The 27,703-nt window shown below is 36.7% G+C and overlaps 1 protein-coding gene across 3 annotated transcripts; it reads right to left on the reverse strand.

Annotated features, from left to right (window-relative positions):
• Positions 1 to 1,789: 1,789 nt before the first annotated feature.
• LOC106884023 (uncharacterized) lies at positions 1,790 to 26,947 on the reverse strand. 3 transcript variants are annotated; one of them, XM_052972772.2, is made up of 2 exons: positions 26,692 to 26,947; positions 1,790 to 4,594 (listed from the first exon to the last, which is right to left on the reverse strand). In XM_052972772.2, exon 2 carries the CDS (start codon positions 3,693 to 3,695, stop codon positions 2,220 to 2,222), a length of 1,476 nt encoding a protein of 491 aa, XP_052828732.1. In that variant the 5' UTR covers positions 3,696 to 4,594; positions 26,692 to 26,947; the 3' UTR covers positions 1,790 to 2,219. The 3 variants fall into 3 exon arrangements, with proteins under 3 accessions (XP_052828732.1, XP_014790683.1, XP_052828733.1); XM_014935197.3 differs by having other exon boundaries at positions 26,329 to 26,947; XM_052972773.2 differs by lacking the exon at positions 26,692 to 26,947 and adding an exon at positions 25,894 to 26,091.
• Between the last annotated feature and the right edge of the window lie 756 nt (positions 26,948 to 27,703).

Here is a 27,703-nt window from a genome sequence, read left to right on the forward strand (position 1 = left end):
CAATGAAGAGCATGCTCATTGTTTTTCTTTTTTGCCATCCATGGTATTGTGCATCAAAAATTTATCCCCCAGGCCAGACCATCAGTCAAGAGTTCTACTGTGATGTTTTAAAGAGTTTCAGAGAGGACATTCAGCGAAACTGACTGGATCTGTTGAGCGCAAAGAATTGGATTCTTCACAACAATGCACCCTGTCACTGAGCTCTCCTCACTCGTGAGTTTCCCACCAAAAACAACATGATATTACTTCCACACCTGCCCTGTTTGCCAGGTTTAGCACCTGCAGACTTCCATCTCTTCCCCAAGATGAAAATGCAGTTCAAAGGTCACCATTTTAACACCGTTGTCGAGATCCAGAGCAAATCGTAGAAGGTCCTTGACTGACTTACAGAAAACAACATCAAAGTCGGATTCCAAAAGTGGCAAGAACACTGGGACCAGTGTATAACAGAACACTGGTGATGACTATTTCTTAAGTAAATAAGTTATTTTCTATTAAACATAACTAGTCCCAGGAACTTTTTGATACTACCTCGTATATATCATATATATATATATATATATATATATATATATATATATATATATATATATTTATATTTATATATATATACAAACATACATTATTATACATACATACATACATATATTATGATACATACATACATACATACATATATATATATATATATATATATATATAGTCATAAATAACAGAGAAATAATTTGATGAAATTTTATTTAACATTAAGAAAAATATCATAACAAATTGTTTCATAGCTTAAAAACATATAAATAATTTATGTTATTATATTTAATAATAAATAAATAACTTACATGTCTGCATTAATGCAAAATACCAGAAATCTTTCGAAATAATGCAGAATTTAACCTACATCCTCGGGTGAAAGAAAGTCTTTAATAACAACAACAACAACAATAATAATAATAATAATAATAATAATAATAATAATAATAATAATAATAATAATAATAATAATAATAATAATAATAATAATAATAATAATGATAATAATAATAATAATAATAATAATAATAATAATAATACCGTCTTCCATAATCTTCTAAATATTGACTTTGGGTTCTTGTAATGTTATATTGGGAATTTAGTATTTAACAAAGACTGTCTTTCACCTGAGGACGTAGCTTAAATTCTGCATTATTTTGAAAGATTTTTTGCATTTTGTATTAATGTAAACATGCAAGTATTCTATTTATTATTAAATATAATAATATAAATTACTGACATGCTTTTAAGTTATAAAACAATGTTTTTAAGTCACGAAATAATGTTTTTAAGTTACAAAACAGTTTGTCATGATATTTGAATTTTCTTATTAATAAAATTTCATCAAACTGTTTCTCTATCATTTATGACTTTATACACTCCTTATGGTTTTCTCTTGTATTGTACTATATATTCTATATGTTTTGTAGAATGATACATTAAGGAGCTTTTTTTATGAGTGCTACCAGATTACTTGAATCTATATACTGTGACTTAAATTTATATATATGTAATACACAACATTTATGTAATACATACATACTGATACACACACATACAATTCATATGAGGTTGGAATTATAGAAAATTATGTTATCTTCATCATGTCTAATTTGTAATAGAGAGAAGATATGCTGAACAAAACTTAACAATCATTTTCTGTATGATGACAAGTTCCATTATTCCACAGTAAAAAGCATTTAAAAACTGTAGAGAAAATGTGAATACAACAGAAATTTAATAGGTGCAATATGAACAATAGTTGTGATGAAATTTCATGTTTATTACAATAGATCTTCTCAAAGTTTCATCATATTCAACTTTCCCCAACAATTTATTTCATAATTACCATCTTCCAATGGCAAGAAATGATATGTAAATTTTAATGACATTTACTCTTCACATGTTTGTGACATTTTTTGCTTAATTTTGTCTTATTTAGAATAACTTAGCACCTCAAGCAAAGCATCTCAAATGTCTTCATATCTCAAGAAATTTGTATCACACTTTGCATTTAATGTCTTCTATATAATGTAGTTAAAAACAAGTGCCATAATGTTCCAACATACCCCAAATTCAATGAACTATATCAGTTTAACGTCATGTCATGCATGCAAAAGGAACTGGTGAGAATCTTTAAAATGATAGACAAATACAATTCCTGATAATTCAAATTAATGACTAAACTATTTTCATATGTTCATATAATGTGGTACATCAGTGTGTTGTGAATCTGGTTGTGGTGTTGGCATGTCTGGAACTTGTGAATTTGGCTGTTGTGATGGAGTCAGATCTGAGTCTTGTGAACCTTGAGGTGGTGGTAAGTCTGTATGTTGTGAACCTTGTTGTGATTGAGGAAGGTCTGCATGTTGTGGAGCTTGTGGTATATCAGATGGTTGTGATATGGATTGTGGCATATCTGTGTGTTGTGAGTTTTGATGGGATGACATATTTGTATGTTGTGTGTTTTTTTGTAGATCTTGCTGCTGAGGTGATATATTTGCGAGTTGTGAAGTTTGTGATTGTTGCTGTGAAGTTTGTGACTGGGATACATTCAGCTGAGACTGATGAATATCAATGAATTGTTGATTCTGGGTTGATTGAATTGCCTGTTGTTGTTGTTGTTGTTGTCGTGGTGATCGCTGCAGGTGTTGAGGGACACAGCTCAGTTTTCTGTCACCATTATTAGTTTTCTGATGCCTCTCAAGATGATCTTTTCGAGAAAATGCAAAACCACATATGTTGCATTTAAAGGGGCGCTCCCCAGTATGAGTACGTTTGTGCAACTTTAGTGATGATTTCTGAGTAAAAGACTTTAGACAAATATCACAGCTGAACATTTTTTCATTTGTATGAGTTCTTCTGTGCCGTTCAAGTGTGCTATTATCATGAAAGGCTTTACCACAAATTCCACATTTGAATGGCAGTAGTGCTGCATGTATACGTTCATGCACTTCACCATCAGAGTGCTCTGTGAAAGCCTTCCAGCAAGCCTTACAATTGAATGGATTTTTAGGACTTTGATATTTTTGCATATTGCTTACATTTGTAGGTGCATTACTTCTTGGAATAATGACAGCATCATGACTTCTAAAATGCCTTGTTAGATCTCCTTTACGAGAAAAAGCACAGCCACAGATACTGCATTTAAAATTCTTCTCAGCTAGATGATGTTGGTAAATAGTAGTATTGCTCATATGAGAGTGAGTTGTGGTATTAACATGTGTTCGCATGTGGCGTGTAAGATTACCATTTCGAGAAAATATACAGCCACATATATGACATTTAAAAGATTTGTCAGTACGTTGATGGTTACAAGAAACACTACTACTGCTGAAAGTGGTGGTTATTGGAACTCTGTGAGTTCGCATGTGACGTGTCAAATCTCCATTACGAGAAAAGATACTCCCACAAATATTACATTTCAAAGGCTTTTCTCTTGTGTGTATCATTTGATGTTGTTTTAGATGATACTCTTGACTAAAAACTTTACCACATGTGTCACAGTTAAAAGCTTTGTCCATTTGGTGGGTCCCTTTATGTTGCTCAAGGTTGTCGTAACAAGTGAAACCTTTTCCACAAATTTCACAACTATGTGACCGTTCTACACCATGAATAGAATCAACCAAGTCAAAGTTAGGAATATTTGATGGTATCATATGATTCATAGTGAATTTTCTTGAAATATTTGATTTTTTAAAACAAAACAGAAATAAAACTAAATATGGGCTTTAATCAAGATTGAATAATACTAATAAATTCAATTACAAATTATTTCATTAAATCTAAAATCTAGTTGAAAGAGTTACTGAAACATTTTTTTCCTTTTATTACACTTGTTTGGGGCACTAGAGACAGTGCCTACATCCTTTATAGGACCATCTAAATTTGTAGATATTGATAATAGGTGAGATTAGGATATGATTAATGTTTAAATTGAATTATTGTAGGTTGGTGATTGGAAAGAAAACAGGACAGGGAACAATGGAAAATAACAGTATTATATTATAACAGTAATTATTATATCAAATTTTGAGAAAGGTTTGAAAAGAAAAACGAAAAAAAGAAATGTTTACAAATTTCTTCAATATAAATAAAATCTTACAAAAAATAATAATGTATGGATGAGAAATAATTACTGAGAGTAATCTATAAACATATATACTCTTTCATCAGTATTATATTCTATTCAAGGTGGAGAGCTGGCAGGATCATTAACACACCAAGCAAAATGCTTGGTGACATTTTGTCTGTCTTCATGTTCTGAGTTCAAATTCTGCTAGGGTCAACTTTGCCTTTCATCCTTTTGAGGTCAATAAAATAAGAACCAATTGAGCACTGTGGCTAATATTATCTGTGTAGATATGCATGATTGCTTACCTTCATACATTTAAAATATGACACCAAATTTCACAATCTGAATAGAGTATAATATTGGTTTCAAATTTTGGCACAAGGCCAGCAATTTCAGGGGAGGAGGTAATTAACTTATTGATAATAATATTCTTGAATAACAATCAGGTTGATCTGACAACAGGTTTAGCCATTCAATCGGTGATATGGTTATCTGGAAAAAATGTATTAAAAAAACAATGATGAATAATAGAAATAAAGCAGATGAAAATAAGAAATTATAATTACAAATCAAAGTTTATGTTATCTATAGATGAAATAAAATTCTGAAATTAATGACTTTTGTGCTTGACTTTTTCAATCATTCCAGCCTCCATTCATTTCAGGCGCTTTGTTCCTGTAGAGTGGATTTAAACTACAGAGTTTAATTTCAACTGTAAAGTAAGTACTTCAATGTCTTTGACTTCATGCATAAATATATTAAAAACCACCAGTTAAAAATATAGATCCTGAGTTAAAACTCCCAACAAAGAGAAATATATAAATTTTTAAAAATAGGCCCGAGATGACCAATATAATCATTGTGCAGAACAGAGGTTAAAATGGTTAGGTTATTGTAGAAAATTATGATTAATATTTGTGAAAGACACAAAGTAATTGAAATACAGTAATTGGAAGACAAAGCTAATGTGTGGACTCAGTTTGCAATGTTAGGTAAAGAACAAACTTATTAAATGGAGAACTACTTTTTTTAAAGTTTAAATTAATTTCAAAATAAAAGAACACCATTATATAGAGAGATAATGTGTTAGCATAGATTAACCCTTTCACATTTAAACTGGCAATATCAGGCCCAAACATTCTACCTATTCTACATTCAAACCAGCCAGCTCCAGCCTCTCACACCTACCCTACAATATCATTCTAAATATTAATAATCACGTCATCAAAATCTCAAGTCTACAAAATAATGCATAATTAATTCAGAACAGCATAAATAAAAAAGCATTACATATGACAGCATAATCTGAACGCTAAAGGATTAATGTATTCATACTTAGTTATGTCCAGATAACACACTGAAGACCTCTACAGGGTTCCAGGACAATTACAGAAAAAAATAAAACAAAAATACATAGCTTTTTCTAGGAAAGATTTTATTCAATAAAGTTTTTAAGCAGTAGCCAGTACTAAATAATGCCTTGTTATAACTATTTGTGATGGGTATAACCAACTGTAAGATTTCAGATCTATGGTTATTCTACGAGATCTCTATAAATACACGAAACTTAATAATTTACTTAAGTAAAGTGAGAAGCTGGCAGAATCATTAGCACACCAGGAAAAATGCTCAGATGCTTTTTGTCCATCTTTTAGTTCTGAATCCAAAATTCTTCCACGGTTGACTTTGCCTTTCATCCTTTTGAGGTAGATAAAATAAGTACCAGTTTAACACTGAGGTTGATACAATTGACTTACCCCCTCCCCTGAACTTTTTGGCCCTAAACCAATATTTTGCTGAAGCAGCATCCAATATTATAAATAATTCCATATCCAATGGTCTATTTTCTTAAAATCCTAAACATTCACACATTCACACAAACACACACGTAGATATGTATGCATGTGCACCCCTAAAAAATTTCAGTAAAATTGCCGTTACTCAAATAATATCAAAGGAAATCAAACAAAATTTATACTGAAAAAAATATATTATTCATGCAAACATTATACAAATTTGGAACACAAAACAATAAACATTTTCAAAGATATGAATCATCATCATCATCATCGTTTAACGTCTGTTTTTCATGCTAGCATGGGTTGGATGGTTCAACCGGGGTCTGGGAAGCCAGGAGGTTGCACCAGGCTCCAGTCTGATCTGGCAGTGTTTCTATAGCTGGATGCCCTTCCTAACACCAACCTCTCTGTGAATGTAGTGGATGCTTTTTGCATGCCACCAGCACAGGGGCCAGAGGAGGCTGGCAATGGCTACGATCGGTTGGTGCTTTTTACGTGCCACAGGCACAGAAGCCAGTCAAGGCAGCGCTGGCATCGGCCACGTTCAGATAGTGCTTTTTACGTGCCACCAGCACGGGTATCACAGCTACAATTTCCATTTGGTTTTCATTTTGATGTTGATGTACTTGACTCAATAGGTCTCCTCAAACACAGCAGGTTGCCCGATGATCCAAGGTACTTTTGAATGGGCTGGGGTTGATTATGTGAAACTGGTGTAGGATACAGCCGTGAACTCACTTTATTCGCAGTCACAGCATATCTCCAGAGGTCTCAGTCACCAGTCATTGCCTCTGTGAGGCTCAATGTTCGAAGGTCATGCTTGACCACCTCATCCCATGTCTTCCTGGGTCTACCTCTACCCTGGATTCTTTCAACTGTTTGGGAGTGGCACTTCTTCACACATGTCTCCTCATCTACCCGTAGTACATGATCATACTAGTGCAAATGTCTCTCTTGCACACCATATCCTATGCTTCAACATTTCTCTCAGGGCGTTTACACTCTGTCGTGTGTGCACACTGACATTACACATCCAGTAGATCATGCTCGCTTCATTTCTTTCAAGCCTATGCATGTCTTCAGCAGTCACAGCCCATGTTTCATTGCCATGAAGCATGGCAGTTCGCACACATGCATCGTACAATCTACCTTTCACTCTGAGCGAGAGGCCCTTTGTCACCAGTAGGGGTAGAAGCTTTCTAAACTTTGCCTAGGCTATTCTTATTCTAGTGGTAACACTCTCTGAGCATTCACCCCCATTACAGGCTTGGTTACCTAGGTAGCAGAAGCAATCAACTACTTCTAGTTTCTTTCCCCGGCATGTGATGGAGTCTGTTTTCTGAGCATCTGTGGTGTTATTTGCCCCTGTGCATCTGCTGCACGTGAAAGCTATCATCTCAGTTAATCTTCCTTTGATGTTGCTGCACCTCTTATGTGTCCATAGCTTACACTGAGTACATCTTATGGTGTTTCTACCTACACCTTTTCTACACATCGAGCAGGGCCACCTACCTGAGGGGGTGTGTGTGATGTGTTCGCCTTCCTACTTACTAGAACTTTGGTCTTTGCAACATTGACTCTAAGGCCTTTTGATTCTAAACCTTGCTTCCACACCCAAAATTTCTTTTCTAGTTCTGGTAGTGATTCTGCTATAAGGGCCAGGTCATCAGCATAGAGGAGCTCCCAGAGGCAACCCGTCTTGAATTCCTCTGTTATTGCCTAGAGGACTATGATGAATAAAAGGGGACTGAGGGCTGAACCTTGGCGGATCCCTACTTCTACTCAGAATTCTTCACTATATTCATTGCCAATCCTAACCTTACTAACGGCCTCTCTGTATAGGGCCTGTACAGCCCTTATTAACCATTCATCAATCCCCAGTTTCCGCATCGCCCACTAGATAAGGGATCGAGGGACCATGTCAAAGGATTTCTCCAAGTCCACAAAAGCTAAGTATAGGGGTTAATCTTTAGCTAGGTATTTCTCCTGCAGTTGTTGAACCAGGAATATGGCATCAGTGGTGCTTCTACCTGGCACAAAACAGAATTGCATCTTATCTAAGCAGACTCTCTCCCTAATGAGATGGGCTATGACTCTCTCCGTGACCTTCATCACCTGATCCAGCAGTTTGATACCCCTGTAGTTATTTCTATCTAGAGCATCACCTTTACCCTTGTAGCAGTTGACTATGGTACTGCTACACCAGTCATTGAGTATGATTCCATCACATCATGAACTACTTGGTTTACAAATGTGGGTGACTAGGCCATAGTCCTCACCACCAGCATCTCAGAAGTGATTCCTGATGAGCCAGGGGCTTTTCCTGGCTTCATACCCTTAACTGCTTTATCTACCAGGGAGTTGTCTATTCAGATAGCTTCTTAACCACACAGCTATGCCTGCACATGTTTATTATTATTTTTTTTAATTATTGATATCCATTAATGAATTTGTGTTGCTATTTGGCTCCAGGTGCACACCAATCAAGCAGAATTATGATTATCTGGCTTTTATGTATGTAAGGGATTAGTTGTGTGTGTGTGTGTGCGTGTGTGCCTTTGTGTATGTGTGCTTGCCATCCATTTTATGTTTGTTTTCCTGTGCTACCATGGCTTAGCTTGCTAGGCTGCCTTGATTGCCTTCCACATAATCCCTATTTTTCACTGCAATCCCTGTACCAGACACTTTGGTGTCTCTGGAACTGATATACTGCAGCAGGTGGTCATGTACCCATGACACTATGAATTTCTGAGATAGAACTGAGAAGTATCACACTGCTTCCATGCAGTGTGATACTTCTCAAATTAATGGCAAACTCGGTCGTCTGCAAAGGTGGCTACTCACCATATTCTCTAAGCCCTCTGCTACTTCATGGGAACTTCATAAACAAGCAGGGACCAGAGTATTCGAAGGAGGATCCCATGCTGCTAAGTCAAAGTCTTCAATCTTTCTAACAATCCATTCTTGTCTACAGCACTCAACCAGCTTTTACCTTTTACCTGTTTCAGCCATTTGACTGTGGCCATGCTGGGGCATACCTCTTGAAAGGTTTTACTTGAATGGATCAACCTCAGGACATTTTTTTTAAAGCCTGGTACTTATTCTATTGGTCTCTTTTGCTGAACCACAAAGTTATAGGGACAAACACACCACCACCAATTGTCAAGCAGTGGGAGACAAACACAGACAGAAAGACACCCCATCACATACACACACATACACACACACACACACACACACACACACACACACACACACACATATATATATATATATATATATATATATATATATGTATTATAAATATAACATCATCACTATCATTATTCAACACCCATTGTTCATGCTAGCATGGGTTGGACAGTTTGACCAAAGCTGGCAAACTGGGGAGCTACACCAGACTCTAGTCTGATTTGACATGGTTTCTACAGCTGGATGCCCTTCCTAACACCAACCACTTTACAGTGTGCTGGGTACTTTTATGTGGGACTGCATGGGTGCTTTTATGTGATGCCACACTGGCATTTTTATATGGCACCACACGAGTGCTTTTATATGGCACTGCCATGAGTGCTTTTTACATGACATCAGCACAGGACTTTTGTAGGTCAATCCTCACCACCAGGGGGACCAGTTTTAACACTTCTGCTGTGGAGTATGGGTTTTCTTGAGTATAGCAAGGTGCCAGGCATCTCGGTCTTTTATCATCTCGCCTGAAAAGTTTAGTGTCCTGAGGTCATTCTTCAGCATACATATATATATATATATTTATATACGATGGGCTTCTTTCAGTTTTTGCCTACCAAATTCACTCACAAGGTTTTAGTGGGCCTGACATTGCACTAGAAGACACTTGACCAAGGTGCCACACAGTGGGACTAAACATGGAACTATGCAGCTGGGAAGCAAGTTTCTTACCACACAACCATACCTGCACCTATAGACCAACTTTCCAGGTCTGCTCTGGTTGCCTTGATGGAGATGCTTGCATAGGTCAGATAGAACTCGTTGAGGCAGATTTTCTTTGCTCAGATGCCCTTCCTATCACCATCCCTCACTTGTTTCAAAGTAAGGTATTATTTCCACATGACTAGACATGTGTTTATGGAAGATTAGAAATGAATTACACTGCTTGTATGATGGTTGTGCTCATTTAAAATTACCACATGATGTCAAGATGAGGAAACCAAATCCACTCACAAGGTTTTGGTTGGCCTGGGGGTATAGTAGAAGATGTTTACCTCAGGTCTCAAATAGTGGGTACCAAACAGTGGGACTGAAACTGAAACCACATGGCTGGGAAACAAACTACTTATTCATGTAGTTATGCCTGTATTTATTGTTAACCTTTGGGTAGCACAAATACTTCTGCTAGATTACACTAAAAAAACATATTTTCCCTTCATTTCTCAATTGTGTAAATTAAATCTAAATGTAGACCCAAATAAACAGATTTTAACTGAAATCATCTGGCACATTTGTAAAATTAAGTTACCAAGTCGAAGTAATATTTTATTGCAATGAACATTATTTAAGCACAAGGAAATTATAGTAATAAACATGGATATTTGATGTATATAAAGTGAAATGTTTTTAGAATAGATTTCATAGTCTGAACAATAAGTAGCTGTGCATGGACATGAGCACAAGTATGTATATGTGTGTATGAGTTGAGCAAATAGTAGACGATATGAATATTCAGTCTTTTCAAGTCAACTAAGGAATCAATATTGCCAATAAAATTAATGATATAAATACTATCCCCCTACCTCACTCTTCCCCAAGATCTCTCTCAGCACACTGCAATTAATTTCATGCAACATATGCAGAAAATTGTGCTAATTAAGTTTCAACTCCAGCATTTATTATATCTGAAATTAAAATTAAGATATCACCAAGGAACATTAAAAAATAACTGTTCAAATATAGGCACAAGCTAACAACTTTTAGGGGAGGGGGCTAGTTGGCTACATTGACTACAATATTAGACTGATACCTATTTTATTATACTCTGGAAGGATGAAAAGTAAAGTTGACTGCAGTGGGATTTGAACTCAGAACATAAAGGACCAGAAGAAAAATTGCAAAGCATTTTTTCTGATACTCTAATGATTCTGTCAATCCATCACCCTAAATTGTTTCTGATTTGGGCACAAGGCCAGCATTATTTAGTGAGAGGAGTAAGTAAATACCATTGACTACAGGACTTTATTTTATTGACCTTAAGAAGATGAAAGGCTAACTTCAGCAGTGTTTGAACTCAAAACAAACACTGCAAAGCATTTTGATTGATAATCTAATGGTTCTGCCAATCCCTGACCCTCACATATTAAATATTAATAAAATCATGGATATCATTAAGTGTAGGAGTGGCTGTGTGGTAAATAGCTTGCTTACAAACCACATGGTTCCAGGTTCAGTCCCACTGCGTGGCACCTTGCGCAAGTGTCTTCTACTATAGCCACAGGCTGACCAAAACCTTGTGAGTGGATTTGGTAGACGGAAACTGAAAGAAGCCTGTCGTATATGTGTATATGTGTGTGTGTATGTTTGTTTGTCCGTGTTTGTCCTCCCCAACATCACTTGACAACAGATGCTGGTGTGTTTGCGTCCCTGTAACTTAGCGGTTCGGCAAAAAGAGACCCATAGAATAAGTACTAGGCTTACAAAGAATAAGTCCTGGGGTCGATTTGCTCAACTAAAAGCGGTGCTCCAGCATGGCTACAGTCAAATGACTGAAACAAGTAAAAGAGTAATCATTAGTGCCTGATAGGAGTATGGGTGTGGGTTTGTATGACTGCAATGAGTGCTACTGGTAACATGAAATCTTGTACAACTTGTTATATTGTTGGGTTAGTGACTAAAGTGGCACCTCACCAGGCTAGCCCAGAGGTTTTCAAAAAACCAAGCAGACAAAAGAACAGGTGAATCAGTACAATTTCTGTAGAATAGTGCACAAAGATATAGTAATACTTAAGATTGTGAATGAGTGTTCTGTAAGACCAATTTGGGAACAACAGACACACAGTTCTTGTTAGAACATCTCTTCAAGAAAGGAGCTGACAGGGACGTTTAAGTGTAGTGGATGTAACCTTACAGGTGAAATCAAGATACCAGAAGCCAGGAGAGTACACTCTAAGACAAAAGCATGTTTTGGCAGTAAACTTTAATGTATTTTCTCATATACTAGATTTCTGGCAGTACGAGTTGTCTTAGATTATTCTTGCTACTAGATCTATTGCTTTCAAAGTAAAGATAGTGACACAGGAAAATGTGCACCCAAAACTTAATTGCACAGGTATTTTCTCATGCAATTTGGGTCACAGATCTTTATTCTCAGGGATAATCAATGTTACTATGGCACACGAGTATAACGCATGCCTACTGTAGTTTTATTGCCAGTTAGAGCACAAAGTAAGTGAAATATAGACAGTAGTAGTGATAATTCTATAGTTAGACACAGCAGCAATCACAAAAAGAATTTCAGATGTTAAAACTACATTAAATGATGAATAATAAAAACTTGAAATGATCCCTATACAACTTTATAAACCCTAGGGTTAAGTATTATAAGATATTGAAACTTCCTATGATTGGTATATGTAGACAAATAGCTTGTGAGAACCATAGAGGTCAGGTACATGAGTACTGTCAGTACAGTAAGAGATACAAGTACAGAAACAAATTTAGAGTGCAAGTAGTTCCCTTCTATTCATCATAATCCTCCAGAGTTTAAAAGTCAGATACCAATGGAAATTGCTATATGCTGGTGGCATCATTCTTACAGCTGAATCTGCAGCAAAATTAGAAAAGTAATTCTAAATGTGAATGCAAGACCTAGAATCAAAGGGTCTCAAAGTTTATTTACCAAAGACCAAATTTTATAGGAAATAGGAAAACAGACAGAACTCTGCTTCTGTTGTAGTCAACAAGTACCAGTTGAGTACTGGGGTCAATGTAATCTACTTATCCCCTTCCCTGAAATTGCTGGCTTTGTGCCAAAATTTGAAACTATTATTATTATTATTATTATTATAGACATCACACAGTATACAATATCGTGAGGTTGTTGATTGAAGATATTGTGTCTACCGGGGGTTTGTACTGTCTGTCAAGTCACAACAAGGACCTCAGACAGACAGTACTCTACGCAATATGCATGCAGTTCCAAGTAATGCTGACTTTTGCAATACACCTAGATTGTAGGGTATTTCTGAAGTTTTCAGGTGGGTTTTTTTTCAGATTGGGTGGTATTGATGTTCCAATGAAAATAAGGATAACCTTTATGTTTGACTCTCGTAACTGTTATATCTTAGCGATCTCAAATCTTGGCTCTCCATATTTATCAACCTTTTCTCTTTCTTTCATGATGATACGTTGATCCCCTGACACTGCCATGTCAATTATTAGGCACTCTTGTTTGTCCCTCCTAAAGGTTACTATATCTGGCCTTCAGTGCTCTAATACATTGTCTATCTGGAAGTCAAAGTCCCAGAGGATTTTTGCCTTCCCCTTTTCGTCCATTACCTTTTCCGGTGTATGTTGATACCAAGCACCCATAACCTCAGATCCATACTTATGGCATAGTAGCCAATGGAGGTTTTGGGTTACTTTGTCATGTCTACACTTGTACTCTTTCTGCACATGTTATTATTATTACTGAGTGAGAAAGCAACACATGCTATCAAAGTGACACTGGGGTACAAATATATGAAGCCCAATATACCATCATGACTACTTCTCTGATAAGGATACACCAACACATGCATCACAACCACATGTGCATGACATGGTGATCTCATACCAAGATGAACAGCACATGACCTTGCAGATGGGGCCCAGTTAAAATTCTTTTCGGGTTAAGTAGCCCATCCCACTTAAAAGGTCCTTGAATAAGGGTTGTTTAAGAGGATAAATGAAACACTCATGTTTCCAGAGGTGAATTATTCAAACCCCAAAGAATTCCTCTCAATACATGGCTATGATGCCCCCCCCCACTACTCCTGCTTGTGATTAGAGATGCACATATCATCAGCCACTAAGGACATGCTCAACTGGTTAAGATCAAGAAACTGACAAAGCAAATCTGCAGTAGTGAGCAGAATGTTTGCTGTAGCCCATCTTTTACACCAAGACAAAAATATGATAACACTTCCAATCAGTTAAGATCCAAAGCCATGAGAGCCACTGCCTGGTATTGCATTAGGGTATTTTCTTATTATAGCTTTTTTATCTCAGGTTTTGTTGGAGTTCCTGGAGTCTTGCATGCATAATGGGCTTGCTACCTGCAGCTTATGATACCATGCTATCTGTTCTTTTCAACTTTCTAATGCTTTCCTGATTATTCTGGATGTGCCAAGGAAGCAAACCTTTTGTAAAAATTCTATTTGGTACTCTATTCCAATTTCCTTTATATTCCTTTTGATGCCTTCTGATACTGTCCTCAAGAACCCAGCAATAATTTTTGGCACTATCTTCACCTTCTTCATTTTCCATAGCCAAGCTAATTTGTACTGAAGAGGACTGTATTTATCCATTTTTTCGCCTTCCTTCTTGAAGGGTCAAAGGGGCACACATCAACTATCTTGACGACCACCACTAGGTCCGGTCTGTTATGCTCTAGCACCTGATCTGTTTGGATTGGGAAATACCAATTCTCCGACTCTGCCACTCTCTGCAGTTTGTGCTCGTACCACATCTTACCTCTCTCTAGCCCCCACTTTTCGCACAGTTTCCAATATAGCACTTTCACTACCTTATGTTGCCACAACTTGTAATAGTTTTGGACAAGTCTAAGGTTTTCGATCATGATATGGGCAATGGTTTCATCCACTCTGTTACAAATGCAGCACAGCGGAGACACTTGCTCATTCCTAAAGTTGACCCTCCAATTCGTGGCCAAAGCTTGGTCTTGCACTGCCAGTATAGTGCTCTCAGTCTCTTTATTCAGTGTTCCTTTCTTCAGCCAATTTCACCTGTTTTCCAGCAACTTCTGTTGTGGCTACATGGAATTGATTGTGTAGTCCCTTGTTGTGTAATGCATCTTAATGTCATTGTTCAACATTTGGTAATTTCAGGCAAAATTCTACTGCATCAACTTCTACACGTTCATGTTGTTGGGGTGTGTGCAGCATTGTATGTTCTTTTCTGTTGTTGGGAGTGTGCAAACTCTTCCCAGTATTGCATTGCACCAGTTTCTTTTTATTTCTGAGGTGTGGTGCAGTCTTTTGTTGTATTAGAGTTTGTATTGTGTGTTGTGTGTGTGATGCATCAAGTATCCAGCCTGCTTGTGTTAGTTTATTTCTCAGAGCAACCACCCCCAGGTAGCAGAAGTTATTGATTACTTTTAGTTTTTCCCCCTGGCATGGGTCGCTGGTCCCTTACTTGCGTCAACCTTCGGCAGATTCTCCTCCTCCCATTCATTCTTCACATTCAGCAGTCTTTCATAATGGCATCTCCAAGCCTCTTTCTTTGCAGAATCATTAAACGCAAGGACACCATCATCCATGTGGACCCATTTCTCTCCTATGACATCATGTTTTTCTCTCACAAACAGTCTTGCAATCCAAAATACTTCAGTTCTTTGGTCCTCACATCACTGAACATTGGCAAACTTCTTTTCTGCTACTCCCTTGGCTATATATATACCTGTCTCCTATCTTCCCTTTTGGCTATCTGATACAGTCTCCAGCTACCCCCACTCTTCCAGGCCTTCAAGGCCTGTTTCTTTGCTCTAATGGCCCTGTCTACAGTATTGTTCCACCACCATGTTACCCTAGGTCTGGAAGGGACTTTGCACCAGCCACAGATTTGGTCTGTGGTGTTCAGCAAGCTGTCTCACATGAATTCCCAGCTGCCTTCTATGTCACAGGACTGTAGCTCCTCCTCCCTATCATCAAATTTCTCAGTAAGGATATCCCTAAATCTCTGACCATGTGAAGGGTTCTTAAGCTTCCAAGTCCTTCTTTTCCAGATTGGTCTGCTTTTTGGCATCCTTCTGGCCTCAAGTCTAAAGTTAATAATAACTAGTCTATGCTGGGGGGTACATTCTTCACCAGGGAGGGTCTTTGTATTTAAGAGCAACCATGCATCCCGCTATCTAGTGAGAATGAAATTAATCTGGTTAGTAGAGTCACCTGATTGATAGGTTATCAGGTGGCTGGCTGGCTGGCTTCCTGAAGTTGGTGTTGCGGATCAATAGGTTATTTGCATCGTAGAACTCCAGGAGCCTAGTTCCCTCTTCATTTCTGGTACCAACTCCATGGCCTCCATGTACACCATGGAAGATACCAGGTTGCTGTCTGACATACCCATTAAAATCTCCAGCCACAAATATGAGATCATTGTCACTCATCTTTGAGGTAGCCTGCAGAAGAATATCATAAAAGTGATTCTTCTGTTTATTTGGTAGGCCTGCTCGTGGGGTATAGGCAGAGATAATTGTAGCTATACCATACTGCTAGACTAGCTTGAATTTAAGTACTCTATTGAACACCCTCACTATCTCTATGACCTTACCCACCCATTTCTCTGCAAGAAGTATGCCCACACCCCCTATTCCATTACTATTACCTTCCCAGAAGAGTTTATACCTATGTGCTTTGCCTGTGAGGACTCTGGCTGAAGCTCCTCTCCACCTTACCTCTTGTATGCAACACATCTCCATTCAAACATTTCTACAATCTCGCTAGACCTACCTTTCAACGTGCCTACATTTACAGTGCCAACTCTGAAAACTGGGAAAGAGATATAGGAGAAACACAAGAAGGAGAGATGTTATTCAGCACCTGAAAAGAAGGTTCCCATGATCTTTTGGTAACAGACATCACAATAGTTGTTCTTGCTTTTAACCTCCCATCATTCAAATATGTTACAATTGTTAAGGCTGTTGACTCTACTGGGGAGTGGGAGTAAGGAAGCATTGTATATGAAAGTGTTTGGGGCGATGTAAATATAAGCATTATGAGCATTGTGGATGTAAGCATTACTGATGCTGCAGATATGCTTAAAAAAAAAAAGAGTGAGAAAGAAGGTAAATGGGCTGTTATCTGGTTTAGTTAGTCCAAAGATGGAGTGAGGAAGAGAAAGGAAAGGGCGGCGAGATTACCAATATAACAGGAGAGAGGGGAAGGGTAACTGGATGTCCAGGAAAAGAAACGAGATTTCTGGTAAGAGAAATGAGATTTCTGGTATTGGTGGTGGTGGAAGGGGAAAGGGTGGGTACAACCATTACAAGAGAGAGTCATTTAAGGAAACAGAGCAAACAAGAAAGAATTATTTTAGAGAAAAATATAAAATATGTATATACATGTAGCTAAGAGACAAGGTTAGTCATTTTAGGGGCAGAAAAAAATAAGAAAGAATTATTTTAGAGAATAGATGGGTTTGAATGAATGAGGTAATTAAAAACAAGGGAAATTCTTAGCTTAGCTGTGCATATTTTCAAGTGTCATCAAATGGCCAAATACATGGAATAAACTAATGAAAGTCTGAGAGGTGGGGAACAGGTGTGGATCAACAGCCAGAAATGGATGAAGATGGCAGACTTTTCTCTAAGGAAGTAAGAGAAATCGTAGTAACTGACCATTGCATCCAGGAACAAGAGAGATACAGACAGGAAAGAGATTATTTTAGAGAACAGTATGAAATATGTGTATATATATATATATATATATATATAGAAACAAGGGAAGGGATTATTTTAGAGGGAGAGATTACAATTTGGAAGTTATTTAATGAATTAATATGTTTTCAGTTTACAAAAACAACGACGGACAAGAGAGAATCATTTTAGGGAGCAGAGCAAACAAGAAAGAATTATTTTAGAGAACAATACAAAATATGTATATACATGTAGCTACCATCAAATTGACACTGGGGTAAAATATACAAAGCCTGTCATGACTACCCATCTGATAAGGGTACACTAGGCACATGCATTACAACCATATGTCGCAACATGGTGAATCTCAAATCAAGATAAACAGCGCATGACCTTGCAAGTGGGAGCCAGTTAGAATTTTCTTCAGGTCGAATAGCCCATCCTGCTCAAAAGGTCCCTGAATAAGGTTGGTTTAAGGATGATGAACAAAACACCCATGTTTCCAAAGGTGAATTATTCAAACCCCAAAGAATTCCTCTCAACACATGGTTATGATGCTCCCCCACTACTTCTGCTCATGATCAGAGATGCACATATCGTCAGCCACTAAGGGACATGATAAACTGGTTAAGGTCAAACAACTGACAAGCAAATCTGTGGTATTGAGCAGAATATTTGCTGTAGTCCATCTTTTACACCAAGACAAAACATGTACATGATAACACTTCCAATTATTTAAAATCAAAAGCCATGGGAGCCACTGCCTGGCACTGCATCCCTGTATTATTATTATTATCATCATTATCATCATCATCATCATTATAATTATTATTATTATTATCATTATTATTATTTTCTTTATTTTTCTTGCTATTTTGCACAATCACTTGCCAAATTGTTACCTATGAGCTAATGCAAGAGAAGGCAAGCTATTGGAACCTTCTGACTGCATGAACTGCTTCTCTCACTGAACATTCTATATTACAACACATCATCAAAAACATTCTGTAAAAAAACTTGGAATATAAGTGACATAAAAGTTAGGCAAGTTTGATGTGTGCACGATATAAAATTATGCATGTTGTTGCATATTTTTCTCATTGTTCCCACTGCATTCACTCACTGTTCCCTTTTCTCTCACTGTCCTCTTCCCACAGCTTCTCTGCCCCCTTAATACCCCTTTCTTATCTCTCTCCTTCTGGCTTCCACCTTATCAATTTTCCACTCCATCCTTCCCTTTCTCACTAACCCCTGACTCCAATTCCTTCTCCTATCCCTTCCATATTTCTTTCCCCCTCAGTAGTTTCTACTATTACTCTTTCTACTACCACCCTCCCAAAACTATAAATGTGTTCCTCGCATACACCTTACTCTCTCTTACCACACCACCTAGAATCATTACACCCTCTTTCTTCTATTCGCTTTTGGTTGTAGGAATCACTTTAGGCCTTTAGTCTTGCATAAAGTGGTTGGCATATCCAGCCAAAACAGACTGGAGCTTAACATATTTCTCTGAGGTGTTAGATCCTGTCCAGCTGTCCAATATATGTCACCATGGAAGGTGGATATTAAATGATGATGATACATATAAGCATGCATATGTGCACATATATGCATGAGTGTATGCACATACATGTACACACACGGACATGCAAACACACACACACTATATATATATATATATAGGCTGTAATGAAAGTTCTGTTTCAATTTTTGATGGGAAACTTTGAACAAGATTTAAGTCTTATCTTTTACCAATATTTAGATAAAAAATTTTCTTGTTTTCTTTCAGATTCTGGGAAAATTACTTGAAGAAAATCTTTCAAATTGCCCCCATGTTTGGGGTAAAGAATACATTCATCATGCTACACTCTATGAATTTTACAGAGGAAACAATGCAGATGTAGCTGCAAAATCCATCAAAAGCACATATGGTGACAACATAGTGCATGAAAGAATATGAAGTGGTTTTCTTGTTTCAGAAAAGGAAACTTCAGTTTGAAAGATGAGTGAAGAGAGGACTTGATTCTAAGGCACTGAAAGCAGCTGGTGAAGCTGACCTTACCATTACAGTTAGAGAACTCAGCAGACACTTCAAAGTAAGGCATATGAGTGTCCATCGTGAAATGAAAAGGCTTAGGAAAGAGTCAAAGGTTAGAAAGTGAAGAGTTGCAAACATGTCGCTTATAGTGCATCACTGCATACCCATCAGCTTCAAATGCCTTTTTTGGACTGAGTCATCACTGAGGATGAGATGTGGATCTTTTACAACAATGTTAAGCAAAGGCATCAGTGGCTTAGTTTTGGTGAAAAGCCTGTACATCAACCAAGAGCAAGCCTGCATCCAAGGAAGATTCTTCTGAGTGTATGATGCAAGGAATTGTCTATTATGAGTTACTAAACAATAGACAAATAATCGCAGCCAAAGTTTACTGCCCACAACTAAGGCATTTAAAAGTAGTTTTTGACAGAAAAACATTCCTCTTCAGCAAACAGAAAAGCGATCATTCTTCACCATGAAAACACATGACTCTGACTGCATGAATGACCGAAGATCTCCAAGAAAGACTTTGCTGAAAAAATGTTTCATTCACAATATTCCCCAAATCTTGCTCTTTCGGATTACCATCTGTTTAAAAGTTTTCAAAAACATCTGGATGGAGACTAACTTCAGAAGATGAGGCTGAAAATGAGTTATCTCTTACTTCAACTCAAAACCTAATAAATTTTATACAAGTGGCATCAAAAAGCTTAACAGATGGGATAAGGTCATTTAAAACAATGGTTTATATTAATGATTAAATACATTTATAATAACCACTATGTTGTTTTATTCGTCATTGAAAAAAAATCAGACGGAACTTTTGTTACAACCTGATACACACACACACACACACACACATAGATGTATATAAATATAGATACATTAAGGTCCTGGAAGATGAGATATTTCCAATTCAGCACTCAACCCAAGCTTGAGGCTATCTACACTCTTGAATTGTAGTCTTATGTAAGATTGAAATTTATCTGATAAAAAATCCAAGTGTCACATCAGTAAAACTAATGTGCAGGTCTAGCAAAAAGTGAGATACAATCCAAATAAGACTGGCGTTGCTAGTGCCTATAGCTTGTCTCCATTTCAGAATCTTATTCATATCTTTATTTATACTTCTTGTTTGCATCTGATATAAGTAAAATACATTGATTGGTAGAAACACAATTTAAGTCTGCACCTTTTGATGCAAGTCTGATGAAGTGTCACTCTGGTGTTTAAATATTATATAACTTTTCACATTGAACTTTTGCATGCAATGGTGTTAAAACAGTGTTTGAGAAACAACTGTAACTTTTCATTAAGATGTGTTAAACTTCGCCTTCTTATCTGGCTATATATATATATATATATATATATATATATATGTTTGTGATGTATTTCAACTTTTAAAGGCAAATTCACTGCATTTATCACGAAGAGAAAAATTCTCTCTTATGTAAAAGGGGTAAAAACCCATATCTGTCCAGTGCTGCCCCTTATCGGATTCCCAGATGCAGGGTTTCTAGCTCTCTCTCTCTCTGTGCTGTGTATGTGTGTGTCTTTTTTGTTCTCTCTCCATTTTTTTCCTCTCAACCCTTTCTGTCGAAGAGCATTGGCTCAAAAGGTCAAAGACTTTTCCATTTTTCCCAAGCGCCAAGCTAATACACCTGCTTGTTGTTCCCTCACTTGTCTTCGTCTTTTGTTTTCTGTAAATTTGATCTATACACACACACACACACACACACTCCCTCTCTCTCTCTCATATACACATATATAGTCCCACAGGCCATCCCAGTGGAGTTTAAAACTGGCTGCCCATATGAACTCCTGTATGCAGATGATCTCAATCTCATAGCTGAGTCTATAGTGGAGTTAGAGAGGAAATTCCAAGAATTGAAGTTAAACCTAGAACCAAGAGGCGACAAGGTAAAATCAGCAAAAGACTAAAGTTTTAGTAAATTGGTTTCTTCTGGGGATCTTTTTCTTCATTTTTCTCAGTTGGTACAGTGTAATCTCAGTTTATTAGTGTTACACTGTGCCCGTTTTCTGTTAGTTTAACAACATGTGCCTTGCTTACTATGTATTTTTAGTATTATTTAGTATGATCAAATTTCACTGAGGTCAACTTCACCTCATTTTTGGGGCCAATGAAATAAGTACAAGTTGAGCAATGGAATCAATGTAATGAACTAACTCCCTCCCACCAATATTTCAGAGCTTGTACCTGTAGTAAAAGGGATTATTAAATAGCTTGTTAACCCTTTTGATACCAACCTGCCTGAAGCCACCTCTGGTTCCATGATACAAACCTTTGGTTTTAATGTAATCTCAGTTAAAATCTTCCACCAAAATTTCAGGTTAATTTATGTTCTAAACACTAGTTTAATAGTGACAGTTATTTGTGTAAATTTTTCATTATTTTAAAAATTAATTGAAACAAAGTCAGCATATTTCAACAGAAATAGGGTAATAAAAGTGTTAATTCTTTAGTAGCTGTCATGCTGGAGTTCTTGATAGATGACAACACATTTTCGTAGTATTAGTTTAGACTTAACAATATTTATGGAACCAGCTTTATGTGCTATGACTATTTTACCCCTCCCACCTACACACCTTTATGATGGATGCACACATTTTGTTTACCTTGTTACCCATAACTAGACCTTCATTCTGTGTTTAAGTACAATGTATATGTGTGCATGTATGTGTGAGGTATATATGTATACACACACACACACACACACACACACACACATGTATATGTAGATGGCTATATATGTATACATGTGCAGCTTTCAAACATTAGATATGTGAAGGTTTATATATATTCTTACATACAGTGGTGGACTGGCCAGCTTGCCAACTTGCCCGATGGCAAGTGGGCCCCTGTGCCATTAGAATCCATATATGAGGGCCATCTAGCCATTCAAGAAAGTCTGTTTCTGGTGTGTTCATAGCACATACTGCTCCAGAGCATCTATCACATACAAAGAGTATGTTGTCTGAGAGTCTGCTTCCAATTCTATTACATTTCTTGTGTCCCTAGCTTACATTAAGAACAGCATGTAGAGTTTATCTAAGGGTCCCATCCCCTCAAGTCTGAGAATTTTTTATTCACTCCTGGGAGATGCATTAATTATTTCAGCCTGGCTGTGTTTGTAGACAGTTGAAAAGAATACTTTTAACAAAAAAAAAATTAAATGATAGCACTGTAGTTGCAGGTGAGCCCCCTTAGTCTCCTGGCAACCAATATTTTCATACCCAGTTCGCCACTGCTTACATATGTATATATAAAATACAGGTGAGGTGCAAATTTGTCCACATATACTCACCATCACCTGTAGTCATGTCCTGCTAAGCCAGAACACCCATCCCCCACTTCCTCACCCCCTATTGCTCCCCTCTCCTTAGATTGCAGATGCTTGTCTCAGAAATGTAATCTGTTGTGACAAATAATGCTTGTTTCACTGGACAGGTGAAAGAACCCACTGCTTGCTAGCAAGTGTTCACAAAATTGTTCATCTTCATGCTTTCAGGTGCTGAAAACTATCCTCCAATTAACTTCTCACTTCTCCCAGGCCTATAGCCTTAGAGCTGTCAGGACCAATGTTGGCACAATGAAAGTTAAGTTCAATGAAATAGATGAAATATGCTTGAGGGGAAGCATGTAGATGTGTACTATGTGCAAGAGGTAAAATGGTGGGGAACCTCAACTAAACCCCTCACAGGCAAGGAGCAGTGTTTCAAATTCTTTCTCCTGGGAAGATAGCAATAATGAGTGGATAGTGTGAGCATGCTTTAGGTAAAGAAATGGATAAATAAAGTGATCAAGGTAGTCAGATTGTGTGATAGTGTAATTAAGCTTAGACTAGCTTGGAAAACATGACAGCAATGTTTATCTCTGCCTATGCTCCACATACCGGACTGACAGACAAACTGAAGGACAACTTCTACAAGGCCTTTTGCAGGTTACCGCAATAAAGAATGACAATGACCTTATTATCACTTCAACATGTTGGGCAGTAGCCTAATGGATTTTATGGTGTATATGGAGGAACATAGTTTTGGTTCTAGAAATGAAAGAACAAAGTTGTTGGAGTTCTGTGATTCATATGACCTAATGATTTGTAACACTAGCCTGGTAAAAGCAGCCAGCCACCTGATCACCTATCAATCTAGTGGGCATACAAGTCAGATTGAGTATATCCTCACAAGAAACTAATAACAGCTATCAACTACAGTTAGTGAGCCATCTAGGCATTCAAGAAAATCTATTTCTGGTGTGTTCATAGCACATATTGCTCCAGTGCATCTATCACATACAAAGAGTATGTTCTCTGATAGTCTGCTTCCAATTCTATTACATTTCTTGTGTCCATAGCTTATATTAGGAACAGCATGTAGAGTTTATATATACTCCTTTTCTGCTTGCTGAGCAAAGCTATTTTTCCTTGAGGGCATTATCAGGGCATTATCTGATTTCCTACTTGGAAATACCTAAACTTTATAATAAATGTAGAACAAGAAAACTGTGAACTGGTACCACAAGATGCAAAGGCCTTGCTGAACTTGATGAAAGTGCTTAAAGCATTGAAAAAAAAAAAAAAAATTCAAGTTTTTATGAAAGATGCTTCTCGTATTTAGATCTTAGACCATGAACTTTGAATGTGCAGAAGATTTGTTGAATTAAAATTCTGGAGGCATATCTTGTTTCAATGTTCAACCATCTGCAGTTAAGATCAACCCAAAGACTGGAAAACAAGTAATAAGTATTGGTAATTTATTTGATGTAGTTATTAAAAAAGAGGAGCAATATAGTAGAAGCTACAGCCAGGCGTCTTCTGATGACTAAAATAAGCATTCCAACTGGCTCAGAATTTTTTGGACAAAATTAGAAACGACCAAGAATTTCTTAGAAAGTAGTTTCAATTAAAAAAATATGAACTTATTAGTGTTTGAAAGATATATCTGATAATTAAAAAAAAAACGTGCTTATTTTTAAACTCCCCTATTTTAACATTATACATACTTGTACTGCTTTTGTACATTTTCTGTTTCCATTACCTGCCTTTATCTCTTAGCCTGACTCTCAACCTTCTACATTTTACCAGCTAACACGTATCACTTCAGCACAAGCTGGTAACTGCCTTCAAACAAGAAAACGTGCAATTATGTTAATATATGAGCAGTTAAAAAAAAAAAAACCTTTTGGCAACTGGGGAGAGGAGGCTCAAACCTATGAGCTGCAATCCTTCAGACCGTGTACGATATTCCCATTGGTCCCGATTTCAACACACACACACACGCGCGCATGTATACAGACATACATATATATATATATATATATATATATATATATATATATATATATATATATATATATATATATATATATCAGTGGAAACTTATGGTCACGAATAATGTTACAAAACAGTTATTATTATCAAAATTAGAAAACCAGGATATTGATTCACATCTCGTAGTGTATATTATCGGTCGGGTATTGTTATCTACAAGGCTCCGTCCAAAGAATTAAGAGCAAGGTAGCAATTATGCAACATGTCAGGTAGAAACACTTTGGGTACAGGTGACTGAAAGAATGCATGTATATAACAAATGTGGGCAGCTTAGAGTGTATGAAAAGTTGTAAAATGATGATAGGTATAATAGAGGGGAAAACACTAGTAATTGAATGACACTTTCAGCAGATTGAGGAAATCAAAGAGAAAGTAAGAAATAGGGAAGAAATCGATAGACACATAAATAGACAGTTAATCTCTTGTGTATATGCACAAATCTACGAAGAATCGCGAGACTCAGAGTAACATTAATAGACTAATCTCATTACCAAGTAATTATACTCTGATTTGTACATTCAAACGTGCATATGAGTGTGGGTGTGAATCCATCAATTTCTCTCTCTTTATATGTGTGTGTGTGTGTGTGCGTATATATATATATATATATATATTATTATGATTGACCGTTGACTGAACACTATTCAATTTTTTTTCTCCGTGTTTTTCTCCTTGTCTCCGTATTCTTTCTGTTGAAGAGCGTAGCTCGAAACGTCAAAGACTTTCCGTATTCCCGAGCGTCATACTAATATATACTTTTGTTATTTACACCACCTGTCCTCGTCTGTTGTTATTTTTTGTATATTCTCCCATATATATATATATATATATATATATATATATATATATATATATATATATATAACTGAGAAAACGGAAGACACGCAGGAAAAAATAAAAATTAGTAGGTAATTTAAAAAAAAAAATAAAGACTAGTATGGACAAAAAAGAAAAACGTAAAATAACAAGGTGAATACATGCAATTAGCATTCACTTACATGAAAGAAGTAATTAGAAGAAATGTTAAGGAACCCACATCAATTTGTCCAACCACATGTCTCTGAATTCTAAACAATCATTGATTGAAATGAATCAATGAGAATTGTCATTGGTAGTTCACTTAGTCTCACATATATGCTTTAGCCATCAATAACACAGAATTCGACGAGGGAAACCTTTATGCGATCGCTTGCCCCGATAGAAATAGCAGTCAAATTACCACGAATCATACTGTTTAGTCTTAGAAAAGAAGGATATTAGATAATGTGGTTATAGGTGAACTGTGTCTAGAAAACACGTAATGGTCATTGTTTGAATACTTTTGATTGTAGATCTGCTCTATAAGGGCTAATCTGGACTAAATAAATATACTTAATAAATGGATCGATAGGTGATGAACAGTAATTAAGAGTAAAACAAGGAAAATTACTTACTATTTCATAACATTTTCATTCCTTCATATAGTCAAAATAAAAAGGTTTGTTTCGAAAGATCACCGCCAAAATATGAAGATAGAAACATTCAGATACCACCGCACGAGTTTCACTTAATGAGTATGTGGCTGTGGGTGTGTGTGTGGAGCAGCTACTCATACCATTCAAGTGGAAGCAGCTTACTCTTTACTTACATATATATACATACATTGCTTACTTTGAATACATTTTCTTTCAAAAAGGAAAGAGTTAATTAAATATTTCAATTCAATATCGGATTTGCATGACATGTGCATTTGGAAGTACGATAGTGAATTGACAATCAAAACACTAGACATGTTCACAATATGAATCAAAACTCACATCTTTGCCTTCTGTTCTCTCACTAATTTCAAAGAGTGCGTTAGGAAATGGTAAAATTTCATTCTGTTGCAAACAAATAAACAACGGTGATACACTATATAGCGTTAAAGAAGCTACCGGTTAGATGTAAACATAGAAAGGGGCAGATAACAAGTTGGCTTAAAGTCGGAGTTGGCTGATTCAAGGCAGGAAAGAAGGAATACTGAGAAGAGAAATATATGCTGACATGGAAACCAGAATAAATGTTGGATGTCGCATCTCAAGGCGTGAATGGGGAAGGTCAGTGCCACTAAAGGAAGTAAAATTGTCTAAGAGTAACAAACATGTTCATAAAAAATATATAATTGTCAAAATAGAAGAGTAGGATATCTTGGGGTATCATGCATAGATATCAAAAACAAGACTATACACACACTCATACATATATAGACATATACATGTGTATGTGTGTGTGTGTCTGTGTGTATGCACACACACACAAGAATTTTCGTGTGTATGAATGTTCACTGTCTCATAGTTGCATGAGTCAGACTTTCTATGGCCAGAAGCCCACCCTGTTGCCAACTTTCTCTTGTTCTCAGGAGAGGTAATATTTCCCTATGGTCTGACAGGTTTTTCTTGAAAGATTGAAAACAAACAATGCTTGTTTACAACCATCATGTAGTATCAAGAACAGATACACACATACACAGATACAATCTCAAGGCTTTGGTCAGCCCAGAGCTATAGCAGAAGACACTTGCCAAAGGTGCCATGCAGAAAGACTGGATCTAAGACAACATGGTCGGGAAGCAAGATTCTTAACCATACAAACATGCCCATACCTATCCATACATACATACGTATGTATATGTATACTTATCATCATCATCATCATCATTATTTTAACATCTGTTTTTCATACTAGCATGAGTTAGATGGGTCGTCAATGGTACAAGTCATCGCCAATTGCAAGCTGCTATTCCTGAAAACTAGGTGCTTGTACATGTCATTTTGGCTTCCTTTGTACAAA

The sequence above is a fragment of the Octopus bimaculoides genome, chromosome 14 (assembly GCF_046866305.1).
Source record: "Octopus bimaculoides isolate indiv1 chromosome 14, ASM4686630v1, whole genome shotgun sequence".
NCBI classification, from domain to species: domain Eukaryota; kingdom Metazoa; phylum Mollusca; class Cephalopoda; order Octopoda; family Octopodidae; genus Octopus; species Octopus bimaculoides.